Below are 15,264 nucleotides of genomic sequence, written 5' to 3' on the forward strand. Positions count from 1 at the left end.
CTCTGACCACTGGCTTCAAAATAGCCAGAGTTGCTTCCCTCCTCAAGAAACCAACACTCGACCCATCTGATGAAAAAAAAACGACAGAACGATATCCCTTCTTTCTTTTCTTTCCAAAACACTTGAGTGTTCTGTCTCTGACCAACTCTCTCGCTATCTCTTTCAGAATGATCTTCTTGACCCTAACCAGTCAGGCTTCAAGACGGGTCACTCAACCAAGACTGCTCCCATCTGTGTCACGGAGTCTCTCTGCAATGCCAAAGCTGACTCTCTCCTCTGTTCTCATCCTCCTAGATCTATCCGCTGCCTTTGACACCGTGAACCATCAGATCCTCCTCTCCACCCTCTCAGGGCTAGTCATCTCAGGCTCTGCACAGTCTTGGAATGCATCCTACCTGGCAGGCCACTCCTACCAGGTGACGTGGAGATGATTTGTGTCTGCACCATGTACTCTCACTACTGGTGTCCCCCAGGGCTCGGTTCTAGGCCCTCTACTCTTTTATACACCAAGTCACTCTGCTCTGTCATATCCTCACATGGTCTCTCCTATCATTGCTATGCGGATGACACTCAACTACTTTTCTCCTTCCCCACTTCTGACACCCAGGTGGCGACACGCAACTCTGGGTGCCTGGCAGATATCTCAGCTTGGATGTTGGCCCACCACCTCAAGTTCAACCTCGACAGAGACGGAGCTGCTCTTCCTCCCAGGGAAGGCCTGCCCTCTCCAAGACCTCTCCATCACGGGTGACAACTCCACGGTGTCCCCCTCCCAGAGTGCAAAGAACCTTGGCATGACCCTGGACAACACCATGTCGTTCTCTGCTAATATCAAAGCAGTGACTCGCTCCTGCAGGTTCATGCTCTACAACATCTGTAGAGTACGACCCTACCTCACACAGGAAGAGGCGCAGGTCCTAATCCAGGCAACTCGCTGAAGGCTGGGCTCCAAGCTTGTACCATCAAACCCCTGCAACTTATCCAGAACGCTGCAGCCCACCTGGTGTTCAACCTTCCCAAGTTCTCCCATGTCACCCCACTCCTCCGCACACTCCACTGGCTTCCAGTCGAAGCTCACATCCACTACACGACCATGGGTACTTGCCTACGGATCAGCAAGAGGAACTGCCCCCTCCCTACCATCAGGCTATGCTCAAACCCCACACCCCAACCGAGTACTCCGTACTGCCACCTCTGGTCTCTTGGCCCTCCCACCCATATGGGAGGGCAGCTCCCGCTCAGCCTAGTAAAAGCTGTTCTCTGTCCTGGCAACCCAATGTAGGAACCAGCTTCCCCCTGAAGCTAGGACAGCAGAATCCCTGCCCATCTTCCGAAAACATCTGAAACCCCACCTCTTCAAAGAATATCTTAAATAATCCCACAGCAAATCAGAGGCAAGAGTATAGGCCTATTAATCAAGGCGCTTCTTCTTCTGTTTGACAATTAAGCCTCATTGGTGTAAAGAAACCCTGCCAGCTACTAAGCTGCATGCCTCTCAGTAAATACAGACCGGGAGTGAAGAACACCTAGAGTTCTTGTATATAAATTACTGTATATGGAGCATTCGTTACTGAACATCGTTCCTCAGTCTCTGTGGTTGATTAATGTGATTGATCAAAGTCTATTTTTCTCCCTGGCTGCAGTAACTTCAGATGATTTTGTTCTGTACTAATAAAAATCTCCTCTTGTTGACTCACTCCAGTCATAATGGAATGGCAGACTGAATGGCTGTATAACCTGCACATCATTTGATTTCCTCAATCTTTAATCCAATACAAGCCTCACCTGATACAGGAATGTGAATCTGTCTCTGTCATTCTGTGCACGTGTCATATCTAACATGTATAGAAGAGACCATTCTTCTCCTCTTCTCTCCCCTCTCTCCATCTTTCTCTCCCTCTCTGTTAGTGCAGTGTTGTGTGCTCTCATCCCCAGGAGGCTTCAGAAAGCACTGCTCTTTCATGTATAATTCAGGCTGGTTCTTTGCTTCTCTCTCCGATCTCTCCGCCGCCAACTCCAGGGGGTAGACTCTCACATGGTTATTGGTTAAAAATAGGAACAAGCTTCTGTGTGTGTGTGTGACGTCCACAGTGTGAAAGGGATTTGATAGAAGTTGTGTTGATAAAGGGATGACAGACTACTATGGACTACATATAGGTTTCCACTTCACTATTGTCTGTTTGGATGCTTTCACAGTGGGCTGGCCCTAGTTCATCTCTTCACTCTGAATACTAGAATAGGAATATTACTGTAATCCCAGTCCACTCTCAACCCATTCCCAACTCCTATCTCCTGTTTTTAAAATTTGACAGAGAGCCGGGAAGGAAAGTGTTCCTCTGGTTCCGATGAACTTGGGGGATCCCGCCATTCCCGAACGTCCAGCTACGCTAGTCAGCAGTCTAAAGCGTCAGGTAGGCTCTACTTACGTGCAATGTAAAATATATACAACATGTACCGTGGGGATCTATAGCTTGTGTATCTCAGCCATGCTAACATACAACACAACTAGTCATCTTTCAAAAGTCTCAGTAAGGCTCATTACTTGCTTACATTCAGCTCAGCTATTGTATCATATTTTCCTTCTATGCCTATTGCATGTTTTTCTGCTATGTTCTTTTTTTTGCACTTACTAAATGCAGTCTAAGGGGGAATTTTGCTTCACTATTCACTTGAATCTTTCTGCATGCTTTGTGTCTGTGCAGTGCTTCACCCTAACCTAGTTTACTTCTGTCTCTAATCTCTCTCTCTAATTAAAAAGAGTATTCTACATCAGTATATAACCAGACACGCATACGTACTGGCTGTCTGTCTGTCTGGCCAGTTAGTTACGTGAGCGTCATGATATTATTGTCTCAGTTTTTTTTTTTTTTTTTTGACATGTTGCCGTGAGGTCGCCTAGGCAGAGAGCTCTTGTACATTTTTTGTAAATATTTTTTATAGCATTTTCCCCTACAAACGTTTTGTTTAACTATTGATCTAATTATAGTCTGAATAGTTTGAATACAGCATGTTTTCAAGACTGAAGTTGGCGGTTGGTTTATGGCTAGTTAGCTGGCTAGCATGCAATGTTTTGACTCGATTATGCCAACTGTCCGGAGGTTAAGGATGGAGAGAAGCCCAAATACAGAGATGACCATGACTGTATGGAGAACTAAGTTATAAGCATAGACAAGCGCTGACATCATCCACGTATTCCTATGGAAAAAATCCATGGCGCATGAAGACGGAAGTATTTTAATTTAAAGTCTGCCATATTGCTGAATGGGGCTGAATGGCACCAAAACATTGCTATCATGATGAGTGTCCGTAACTAGCAAAGGATCATGGTCGACGTAGTCGTTTTCATCCTGCTTGAGAGCGTCAACCATGGAGCTTCCTCATAGCCTGCCGGCCCATGATTGGTCTGTGTCAGCACGTGGTCCTGTGTGACGACAAATGTAGTTGTCAGAATGGACCAATATTTAATTAAATATCTCGATTTGTAGCGAACTTTAAAATAATTCACCGTGCGGATCGAAGATCATAATAAACACATTTTCAGGCCAAAACGGGTGGCTAAATTGTTTTTCTTTGGCCGTTCTGGTAATCGTAATTTACATAGGCTTTCTAGGGCAGACCAGGGCTTTTGGCACCGCTAGGTTGCTACGCAGTAGCCGACCAGCAGAGCTTGTGACTTCATGCTCCAGACCGGACACTGGGTGCCTGGTTAGAAGGCTACTCCTGAATTACTATTGAAGTCTGGTGTGCTTTCTGGCGCCTCGTGACTGCCATAGCATCGCCCAAATGTGTGCTGCATTTTGGTAGTAGTGAAGAGTAGCTAGCTAATAGTCCAGTGGCTAGTACGGAACTCTTAACTTCATTTGACTGAGTCCTACTACGAAGCCACAGACGGTGTGAATGGTGAGATGACTGCATGCTGCCTGCTGCCTGCCTGCTCCCGGCTCTCCCCTTTGACTACCTCCTCCCTCTGCTGACCTCAATGAATCCATTAACTTTCTCAACCTTCAGGCTCTTGACCGTCTTAATGTTGTTGTTTTTAAATTGCTTGTTTTTGGTTGTTGCTTTACAGCACTTTAACATTTATTTTATATAATGAATAGCGCTATTAAAGTTGAATACATTATTGTTACTCCACCTCTAAAAGGAAAGCGCTCAGGCAGCTCGATCACTCCAACCATTCTCCTTTTATCTCCATTCCACCACTGACTAGTACGTTTTCACCCTGACATGCCCCCATGCTCCTGTCACAGGCAGATCAGATCCCCTATAATGAAGGGTCTGTAAGGAGGTGAGGGGTTTACTCAATGGCCAACTCACTCTGATAAACCCCCTCCTACCATCGCTAAGGAGGTAGCTTCCTACGAACATTAAAGCTAGAGAAAAGTCTGTAGAGTAGATGTACAAGATTCAATTTTCTTCATAGTTTGGAGGGTTGGTTTAAAAGCTGTTTGTTTTGAGACATTTCAGACACACATCCTTTCCACGTGTTTTGTTACAGTGGTTGGTTGGTAGTGACCCTGTTGAGAGTGTAGTATGTGGAAGGTTCGTTCTCTTCACCGTAGCCTAACTAGCTAGCGTCACATTGAGACCACAGTGTCTTTGCATTAAGTTTCCTGCCGACATGAATACCATGTAAATGTGTGGGCGCTAGGCTAGCGTCCGTCCCTCTGCTGCTCGATTACGCTGCAAGGCTTCAATCTGCACCACTCTGAGTCCTAACTGCCTCTTCCTTTACAAAAAACTGCTTTGTAAAATGTTGGTTAAAATGAAGAATCGTGAATGATTGATTGCACAGTTGTGATATTATAAATGAAATAATTGCAATGGTGTGTGTGTGTATATGCAAGGTTGTGAGTCTGTGCTTTGTGTGTTTGTGAATGTATGCACGCAGCTATGCCTTTATGTTCATACTGATCTTATTGACCATTTGAATGTGTCTGAATGCTAGTCTGCTGCCTCAAACTAACCTCTTTGCCCTGACCCCTCTGTGCACCTGACCACCCCCCTCTAGGCTACAGCACGGGTCACTCCCGCTCATCCAGCCTGTCAGAGTGTACCCACCGCAGGAACACCTCTGTGGGCAGTGCCTCCACCGGCATCGCCAGCATCCCAGAGCCCAGCGACGACAATAGGGACAGCAGGGACCAGAGGGAGAGCAGGGATAGGGAGAGAGGAGACCGGGAAGCCAGGATGGGGATGATTCCCTCTACTGCTGGGGCTTCGGCCTGCACAGCCCGTACTGAACACCCCACTGCCACTAGCACCACTAGTTCCTGTAAAGGCACCCCGGTGAAGAGTGCCTCATCCAGCGAACGCCTCAACAGGTGAGACTGAGAGACTTCCCTGATCACGATCTTAATGCTAATGCTAGCTTTAAGAAATGTATTCTGTAACCTCATGTTGACTTGTTGATTAAACAAAGGATAGATAAATAAATTGACAAACTCACACCTGATCAAGCTGCTGTGCTGAGACAAAAGAAATTGAGCCTAAGGCAGCAAGAGTCTGTACATTACATTTAACATTTTAGTCATTTAGCTAGGGCTGACCCCAATTAGTCGACTGGTTGATTGTTTATTCGATAGGCTGTTGGTCGACCGAGATTTCTTTAGTCGAGTGGTCTTATATCATTAAGCCAAATTAGGCTGCAAATTAGTGCAGCACGAGCGCCTCCACTGCTAGCCCAGGTTTAACCCAAACCACCTTGGACCTGAAGCCCCCCCATCTCCGAAAAAAGAAAAAGAGAGATAACCGATGGTATCGTGGACTTCATTGCCTTGAACATGAGGCCCGTCAACCTGACAGAGTGCGTGGGGTTTAAGATGATGATGATGATAAATCTTGGTGCCTGGTTACACCGTTCCCAAGAGAGAAACTATTTTGCATGCTTTGACTGCGAAATATGATAACACAAGGGTTTTGGAGTCTATCAAAAACAGTCGGGCAGTAAGTTTTACAACCGACATGTGGACCTCACTGAGAATGGAGTGTTACATGACCGTCAATGAACATTTCATTACTGAGGCCTGGAAACAGTGTCTTGTGCTGGAGACAAAATAAATGGAGGAGAATCGCACCGCAGCCAACATTTTGCAGAGACTTGGAGAAGTTGCCGATGCATACGAAATCCCAGGATGTAAAAGGGTCGCTGTGGTACATGACAATAGCACAAGCATGGTTTTGTGTGCAGATATATTGGAGCAGGAAGAGGAATGGGCAGACGTAAAAGGAGTCAGATGTGCTTGATCTCACCACAACGCAATGGAACATGGCAGAGGACATTTAGAATGTGCTGAAGCCGATGGTCACCCTGACTGAGTTGCTGTCCGAGGAGGACAACACATCCTTATCTGCATCCATACCCATGCTGGCTTGAAACGCTGCCACTTGGCCGTAGTGGAGGACGACAGCCACACCACTAAGAGTCTAAAAACAAAGCTGGTGGGGGAAACTGAAAAAAGATGGCAGCTCAACGACCGACTACTTGAGAGTAGTCTATATGTCCAAGCAGCAGTCATAGACCGACGCTTCAAGCTGCTTTCGTTCGTTGACGATGCAAAACAAGACGACGCCTACATCAATGTGTCCCAGCTGGCCGACCGTTTAAGCGCGGCGCAGCCAGACGAGCCAGAGCCCGCTTAAGGAGACGAAGAGGAGGAACCCGCACAAAAAAAATAGAAAACTGACAAGGAGCGGGAGCGGGAAATGGAGATGCTCATGTGTGGAGATAATGGAGAGAAGGAGGATCAAGGGGATAGCAAAGGAGAAATAGAACGAAAGTCTACGCGGGACCGCTAGCTTGGTGGGGAAAATACGAGGACAGGTATCCGAAGCTGGCCAGAGCAGCTAAATACCTCCTCTCCATCAGTGTATCTTTTCCAAGGCAGGGTTTATAGTCAATAAAATGAGGAGCTACCTTCCTGAAAATGTTGACAAATTTGGTGTTCCTGTCTCATAACTTGAAAAGCTTAGGGATGTAGGCTATGGCTATTCAGTGTGAGTAAGTAGGCCAGTCCAATACAGTTGACAGATAGAGAGATGATAAACGTATTATGCAGGCTGCTAAATGTTTGGAATTGTGAAATAGCCTATGCTCATGTTTTTCTGGTAGCCTGGGACTATACAAACCATTTTATGTTCAGCATTAGAGTTAAAAGCTGCTGTTGAAGGCGGTTTAAATAGCCTAGCCTACTGTTGTGATAGGCTCCAACTCTTCATTTAGGCTAGTTTGTTATTCATTTATTTTGTTTGTTATTAAACATAATGAATTTACTGTTCAATGTTCAGCTATGTTGATAATATATTTACTGTAATACTGTTCAACTATGTTGATTGAATACTAGGCCTACTGGCGGTAACTGCTGCTGTTTGTCATTTATTTTAATTAAGCACATTTTTATTGTTTGTTCAATTTGTTATGTTCTTAATAATTTAAAAAATATATATATGCTTCCTTAAACCATCTACTCTATTTTATAGGCTCTATGATTATTTTTCTTTGTTTTGCAATATATCATATTTGAGAGACATAGGCTATTCGTGTTTGGAGTCAGTGATATTCTTAGCATAGGCTTTGGCTGTTTTAACCTAGGCTACTGTATGTTTAATTCAGATTCACTACCATGATAAAGCCATTATAAAGTTGTTACCTTGTTGTTGTGGTCAAATAAAAGTATAGGCCTGTGGTGTATAGTCAGGAGACTTGAATCAAGATTGCAGTTGAAAAATAAATGTTTGGGTTTACTCCCTATAAGTTTACAATTCAAAGGTTTTGGGGAAAAGGGAATGGGAAGGGAACAATAATCAAATCAAAATCAAATGGCGTTCTCTCTTCCGGCAGCCTTCTGCCATGCCAAATATGAATGTTTCTGTAGCACACAGTTCCCCACTCCTGCCATAAGCGCTGCAGTGGTGCTCTCCAATGGCTCAACTGAATCTTCAGTGAGTGTTTTCTCCCGCGTTGGGTTGGGAAGGAGGGTAGGTTCGGGAACAAGGTTTTTTCCTTCTGGTTATCTTGATCTTTGGATCCCTCTGAGTCGTGTCTTAATTATTTCATCAAGCAGTGCACTTAAAGCATCAGACCAACTCAGTGCATAATATAGTTGATTTTATTATAACACAGGGTGTGTCTATATATGGAAAAATACACGTTTGAAATTGATTGGTCAAAAGAACAGACTCTAGGTCAACCAAGATTTTTGTTGGTCGGGTACGGCCCTAGATTTAGCAGACGCTCTTATCCAGAGCGACTTACAGGAGCTATTAGGGTTAAGTGCCTTGCTTAAGGGCACATTTACAGATTGTTCACCTAATCGGCTGGGGATTCAAACCAGCGACCTTTCGTTTACTGGCCCAACGCTCTTTGCCGCTAGCTTACCTGCCGCTCTGTACTGCACTGTATGTCAATGACATTTCTGACTTATTGGACCAGTCTCTCTTGTTACACAACATTCCCAGCATCACTCATTTCACACAGATAAGATAACACCTGAACTTATTTTCTGAAGAGGTAGTGCAGGTATCCTGGTGTTGTAATGTGATCGTATGTGTTTTAACTTGATCCTGTATGTCCCATCAGGCACCTGGTGAAGCAGTGTTCGATGGAGGGTCAAATGATGAGGGTGGAGGCTTCTCGAGTGGATGCTGATGACGTGGTTGAGAAGATCCTCCAGGGTCAGGACTTCACCCCCAACATGCTGGACTCCAGCCATGAAGGTAACTAACCATGGAAACCACAGACCTAGTCAGGACAGGTTATAGTGTAGAAGGTCCTGCAGAGCCAGGACTTCACCCCCAGCCTGCTGGACTACAGCCATGAAGGTAAAACCATGGAGACCACAGACAGTCGGGCTAGGTTACAGTTTTGGTAGAGCCACTTCTAGAGGTGCACACCTAGTCTGAGACCAATCCAGTTTTGATCTTAGAGGTAGACTTACAACTTTAGGAGCACTTCTACCTCTAGAATGATGGGTCTGAAATTAAAGTTGAAAGCATGTTTGTAAAGACCTGTGGTATTGGAATGTATTAAGCTATATTACACATTCATTTGTATTCCATCCCAGTAACTTCTTTATTCACATTACTGTATAAATGTTACTTGGACAATTGTCAATACAAAAGGGTTGTAATGCAGTTGCCTCCACCTTAGTGACCTCAGTAATGTGGAGTAGATTCTTACCATGGTTGTGTGGGTGTGGGAGCGTAACCTATGCAGTAGGGGTTGATGGAGTTTCTATCAGCACGTGTTAATGAATCTCTACAGAGGAAGGAATGTATCCCTGATACTCTTCAAGGTTCCCGTCGTCCTCTACAGAAAGCAGAATGCTCCAGTCAATACTGGATTATTTTTAGATTGCCTAGCAACCTGCCTCTCCTTATGAGGAGTGTTGGTGTTCCATCTGCTAAATAAGTAAAAGCTGTTTCATCACAAATGCCACTCAAAGCTGTGTGTTTCAGAGGAAGGCCTGCGGCTGTTTGTTGGTCCCGGAGGTAGCACTGCCCTTGGAAGCCATCACCTGCCTACCAGGTAGCCTTTAACAGAGTTACACACACAATGAAGCAACTTTTTAAAATAAGATCACATACACTACTAGTCAAAAGTTTGGACACACCTACTCATTCAAGGTTTTTTCTTTGTTTTACATCGTAGAATAATAGTGAAGACCAAAAAGGTGTTAAACAAATCAAAATATATTTTATATTTGAGATTCTTCAAATAGCCACCCTTTGCCTTTATGACCGCTTTGCACACTCTTGGCATTCTCTCAACCAGCTTCACCTGGAATGCTTTTCCAACAGTCTTGAAGGAGTTCCCACATGCTGAGCACTTGTTAGCTGCTTTTCCTTCACTCTGCCGTCCGACTCATCCCAAACCATCTCAATTGGGTTGAGATTGGGGGATTGTGGAGGCCAGGTCATCTGATGCAGCACTCCATCACTCTCCTTCTTGGTCAAATAGCCCTTACGCAGCCTGGAGGTGTGTTGGGTCATTGTCCTGTTGAAAAACAAATGATAGTCCCACTAAGCCCAAACCAGATGGGATGGTGTATCGCTGCAGAATGCTGTGGGAGCCATGCTGGTTAAGTGTGCCTTGAATTCTAAATAAATCACAGACGGTGTCACCAGCAAAGCACCCCCACACCATAACACCACCTCCTCCATGCTTTACGGTGGGAACTACACATGCGGATATCATCCGTTCACCCACACCGCGTCTCACAAAGCCACGGCGGTTGGAACCAAAAATCTCCAATTTGGACTCCAGACCAAAGGACACATTTCCACCGGTCTAATGTCCATTGCGCGTGTTTTTTTGCCCAAGCAGGTCTCTTCTTCTTATTGGTGTCCTTTAGTAGTGGTTTCTTTGCAGCAATTTGACCATGAAGGCCTGATTCACACAGTCCCCTCTGAACAGTTGATGTTGATGTTTCTGTTACTTGAACTCTGTGAAGCATTTATTTGGGCTGCAATTTCTGAGGCTGGTAACTCTAATGAACTTATCCTCTGCAGCAGAGGTAACTCTGGGTCTTCCATTCCTGTGGCGGTCCTCATGAGAGCCAGTTTCATCATAGCGCTTGTTGGTTTTGCGACTGCACTTGAACGAACTTTCAAAGTTCTTCACATTTTCCGTATTGACTGACCTTCATGTCTTAAAGTAATGATGGACTGTCGTTTTTCTTTGCTTATTTGAGCTGTTCTTGCCATAATATGGACTTGGTCTTTTACCAAATATGGCTATCTTCTGTATATCACCCCTAACTTGTCACAACACAACTGATTGGTTCAAACGCATTAAAAAGGAGAGGAATTCCACAAATTAACTTTAAAGAAGGCACACCTGTTAATTGAAATGCATTCCAGGTGACTACCTCATGAAGCTGGTTGAGAGAATGCCAAGAGTGTGCAAAGCTGTCATCAAGGCAAAGGGCGGCTATTTGAAGAATCTCAAATATAAAATATATTTTGATTTGTTTAACACTTTTTTTGGTTACTACATGATTCCATATGTGTTAATTCTTAGTTTTGATGTCTTCACTATTATTCTACAATGTAGAAAATAGTAAACATAAAGAAAAACCCTTGAATGAGTAGGTGTGTCCAAACTTTTGACTGGTAGTGTATATTAATGTATAAATACATTTATTACATAAAATGCTTATTATTTAACCCACATTCACTCCTCACTCAGGTACTTAGATAATGGATTGTGATTTGCTCATTTGTCCTGTTTTAGGGTTGGTGCCGGAGCATATGAACAGGTGGTGATTAAGCGTTAGGCCTAAACTCCACCAGGAAGAGGAGTGGCACAGCTGAAGTCCAAAAGAATGATCTATGGTTTTTATCTCTCTTTAATTTCAGCAAGCACATTTTATCCAAATGAACTGGCCTGTGTCAGAAATTGACTGCAAAAGCTTCTTCTGGTGTTCGTACAGACTATGTGCACTGTCTGTAGTCCCATGTTAGATTAGCTACTAGCTCAGTAAAGTCAAGAAGAACATCTGGAGTGGGATGTTTTATAGGTAAACCTGACCTTTTCAACTGGAGTTCAAAGATGAAAGTGGATTGGTTCTGTGTTTGTCACCAGAATGAAGGAAGCTTTTGCTGAAGAGGAGGGGAGGATGATGCCTTTTCAATACATTCCCTAGTTTAAACTAGTTCCCAGTTTTCATTCCTTTTGTTTTTCAACTATGTCGTTTTTTATTTGGAACTGCCTTTTAAATTTTGGATTTAAACTTTTATGTCCACCAATAAGCTGCTAAAAGGTGTTTAGGTGTGTGTGTGTGCGTGTTTGCATTTCTGTTTGTGTGTGTTTGTGTATGCGTGCCTATATTCTCTGGTAAAGTGTTAGACACTTCTGTTGTAATAATAGTAAGGCTACAACAATCCTGCAGTATACAGGGCTGAGGGCTGGGAGTGAGACTGCAGGTTATAGACTCTGTACTGAAGGTGACCATGCTCTGCTCTGCTGCGGTCTGAGTGGGAACTGATCTCATTACTGGCAAAAATAGAGACCACCTCAGAATATAACCTCTCTGCCCTTTTTATACACTTGCTGGGAAAAAAATTGATAGAGCGGAAGAGGGGAGAAGCTCTGAGTGAGGTCAAGCTTGTTTTTAGCTCTTCTGAAAGAAGCAGACTCTCAGGTTAGAATATCAGGGTTCCAATCCGGATGGCTCTTTTTTTGCAGCGATCGATGACTGCTGTTTAGAAACGGATGGAAGTCAACAGTTGTGATTCTTCTTGCCAAACTGACGTAGGTACAGTACGTAGTTCCATATGTAGGTAAAGATATTGGCTAAAGGACAAGTTGTCAACAATTATACTGCCATTGTATACACTTGTTATGATGATATGTTTTTTTGACAAAATGCCAGGCTTTACATTAGATTATGCTGGTGATGACTCTGCTATTTGTTGTCTATGAACTATTTAATGGATTGAGCCTACGTCTTGAATATAGTCTACTATGTCGATGACATATACGGTTCTTAAACTGACATTGAAAGAAATGTGTATACACTACATGATTTTGTGATGATGAATCTTGTTAATCGGTTTGTTTCACTAAATGGAAATAAGAATACATGTTCAGAAAGTAAGTTAAGATATATAATGGCGTACATACTGTACCAGTCAAAAGTATGGACACACCTACTCATTCAAGGGGTTTTCTTAATTTATGCTATTTTTTACATTTTAGAATAATAGTGAAGACATCAAAACTATGAATAACACATATGGAATCATGTAGTAACCAAAATAGTTTTAAACAAATCAAAATATATTTTATATTTGAGATTCTTCATATAGCCACCCTTTGCCTTGATGACAGCTTTGCACACTCTTGGCATTCTCTCAACCAGCTTCACCTGGAAGTCTTTTCCAACAGTCTTGAAGGAGTTCCCATTATATATGCTGAGCACTTGTTGGCTGCGTTTCCTTCACTCTGCCGTCCGACTGATCCCAAACCATCTCAATTTGGTTGAGGTCGGGGGATTGTGGAGGCCAGGTCATCTGATGCAGCACTCCATCACTCTCCTTCTTGGTAAAATAGCCCTTACACAGCCTGGAGGTGTGTTGGGTCATTGTCCTGTTGAAAAACAAATGATAGTCCCACTAAGCCCAAACCAGATGGGATGGCGTATCGCTGCAGAATGCTGTGGTAGCCATGCCTTGAATTCTAAATAAATCACACAGTGTCACCAGCAAGCACCCCCACACCATAACACCTCCTCCATGCTTTACGGTGGGAACTACACATGCGGAGATCATCCGTTCACCCACACCACGTCTCACAAAGCCACAACGGTTTGAACCAAAAATCTCCAAATTTGGACTCCAGACCAAAGGACACATTTCCACCTGTCTAATGTCCATTGCTCGTGTTTCTTGGCCCAAGCAGGTCTCTTCTTCTTATTGGTGACCTTTAGTAGTGGTTTCTTTGCAGCAATTCAACCATGAAGGCCTGACTCACACAGTCCCCTCTGAACAGTTGATGTTGAGATGTGTCTGTTACTTGAACTCTATGAAGCATTTATTTGGGCTGCAATTTCTGAGGCAGAGGTAACTCTGGGTCTTCCATTCCTGTGGCGGTCCTCATGAGAGCCAGTTTCATCATAGCGCTTGATGGTTTTCACGACTGCTGGTTGAGGCAATGCCAAGTGTGCAAAGCTGTCATCAAGGCAAAGGGTGGCTATTTGAAGAATCTCAAATATAAAATATATTTTGATTTGTTTAACACTTTTTTGGTTACTACGTGATTCCATATGTGTTATTTCATAGTTTTGATGTCTTCAATATTATTCTACAATGTAAAAAAAAAAAGTAAAATATAGAAAAACCCTTGAATGACTAGGTGTCTAAACTTTTGACTGATAGTGTACATGTATTGTATGTGATCATCTCAGTGTCTCCTGTCTAAAGCCATACTAGAGGTTAACTGACCTTTATTATACTGTATTTGCTGATTTCTGCACAAGTGTGTGTCTTCAATGTATGGTATTTTAACTGTGAATGAATCTGTTTTATTTCTGTTCGTGTAGATGTCTATCTGCACGTATATTGTTTGTATGATTTTTTTATTTTTTTTCAGCAAGTTAAATAGTTCTAAAACAAAGCTTGAAAACAATTCCACGTGGTTCCACAATCACATCTGTTTGAACTACAGTGTTGTGGTGCAAGGTTTGTTACATCTGTACGTTTGTGTAAGAAGAGCACAACCACCTGTGTGAAAATAGGGGCGGCAGGTAGCCTCTAGGTTAGATCGTTGGGCCAATAACTGAAAGGTTGCTGGTTCGAACACTGGAACCGACAAGGTAAAAAAAAAAAATCTGTCACTGTTCCCTTGAGCAAGGCACTTAACCCTAATTGCTCCAGGTGCGCTGTACAATGGTGACCCTGGCCGTGTCTCGGGGGAGTTGGGATATGCCAAAAAACTAAAAATGTCTATTGTTTGGAACAGGACAAATATAAGCACCCCCCAAATTATTATTATAATTGATTTGTAGTGCCATCACTTACCTCATTTGAGGCAAAAACAGAACTGATGATCCAGAACATGATAAAAACGAATAATATGAGAATTGTATCCTGAGCAAGGCAAACCCTCTTCCTCTTAAGTAGAAACCTGTTAACTACGTTTCTTCAGTCAAATCTGTTTCAGTACCTTTGCTAGACAGGTAGCCTAAGTTTGTTTCCGTTCCTCATCTCAGTCGGTATCTAACATGTTGTAACAAACAAACATGGTTTCTTTTTATCTTCTGTGAAGCTGTGTACTACGGAGCTATAACCTGTATCCTCCTGTAAAAGTGACTGTCAGTGTCGACAGTGTCCCGTGTTCTCAGTAGCAGACCTGTCTTTTTGATCAACATTTGCTTCCTTACCAAGTGTACTGTATGCTTTTCCTGTGTACCATGCACTGTTGATGATTTGATTAAAATATGTATATTTCAAAATGTAAATTGTGTGTGTGAACCAGGCAATGACCATTATTCTCATATGACAACATTTTATTGGGAAATGATTCCTTCCCCATTGAGGGATATGGTCTAATCTGATGGTCTCTAGTTCTAGTACTGTATATTTACGTTGTTTAAAAGGTTAAGGGCTGGATTCAATCCACAGCTCTGAAAAGCTGCGCCACAGCGCGATAGAAATTTAACGGCAATGTTCCCGCATTAGTGGAGACTGTATTCAAGGTAAACGCTGAATTATATTGGCTCAATCGGAAATTACCGTAAAATTTAAATTGCGCTAGAGCACTGA

The 15,264-nt window shown here is 43.2% G+C and overlaps 1 protein-coding gene across 1 annotated transcript in view; it reads left to right on the forward strand.

Moving 5' to 3' along the window:
• The window catches only part of LOC311148792 (EEIG family member 2-like), a 32,560-nt gene extending 19,853 nt beyond the window's left edge, over positions 1 to 12,707 (forward strand). Inside the window, exons 7-11 of the mRNA XM_084185756.1 lie at positions 2,313 to 2,411; positions 5,012 to 5,324; positions 8,579 to 8,715; positions 9,457 to 9,526; positions 11,234 to 12,707. Coding sequence (XP_084041882.1) covers positions 2,313 to 2,411; positions 5,012 to 5,324; positions 8,579 to 8,715; positions 9,457 to 9,526; positions 11,234 to 11,276 — 662 coding nt within the window. The 3' untranslated portion in view covers positions 11,277 to 12,707. The remainder of the gene's footprint in view (positions 1 to 2,312; positions 2,412 to 5,011; positions 5,325 to 8,578; positions 8,716 to 9,456; positions 9,527 to 11,233) is intronic.
• Positions 12,708 to 15,264: the final 2,557 nt, after the last annotated feature.

This window comes from Coregonus lavaretus (genome assembly GCF_964263955.1).
Source record: "Coregonus lavaretus genome assembly, chromosome: 21".
Lineage (NCBI taxonomy): Eukaryota > Metazoa > Chordata > Actinopteri > Salmoniformes > Salmonidae > Coregonus > Coregonus lavaretus.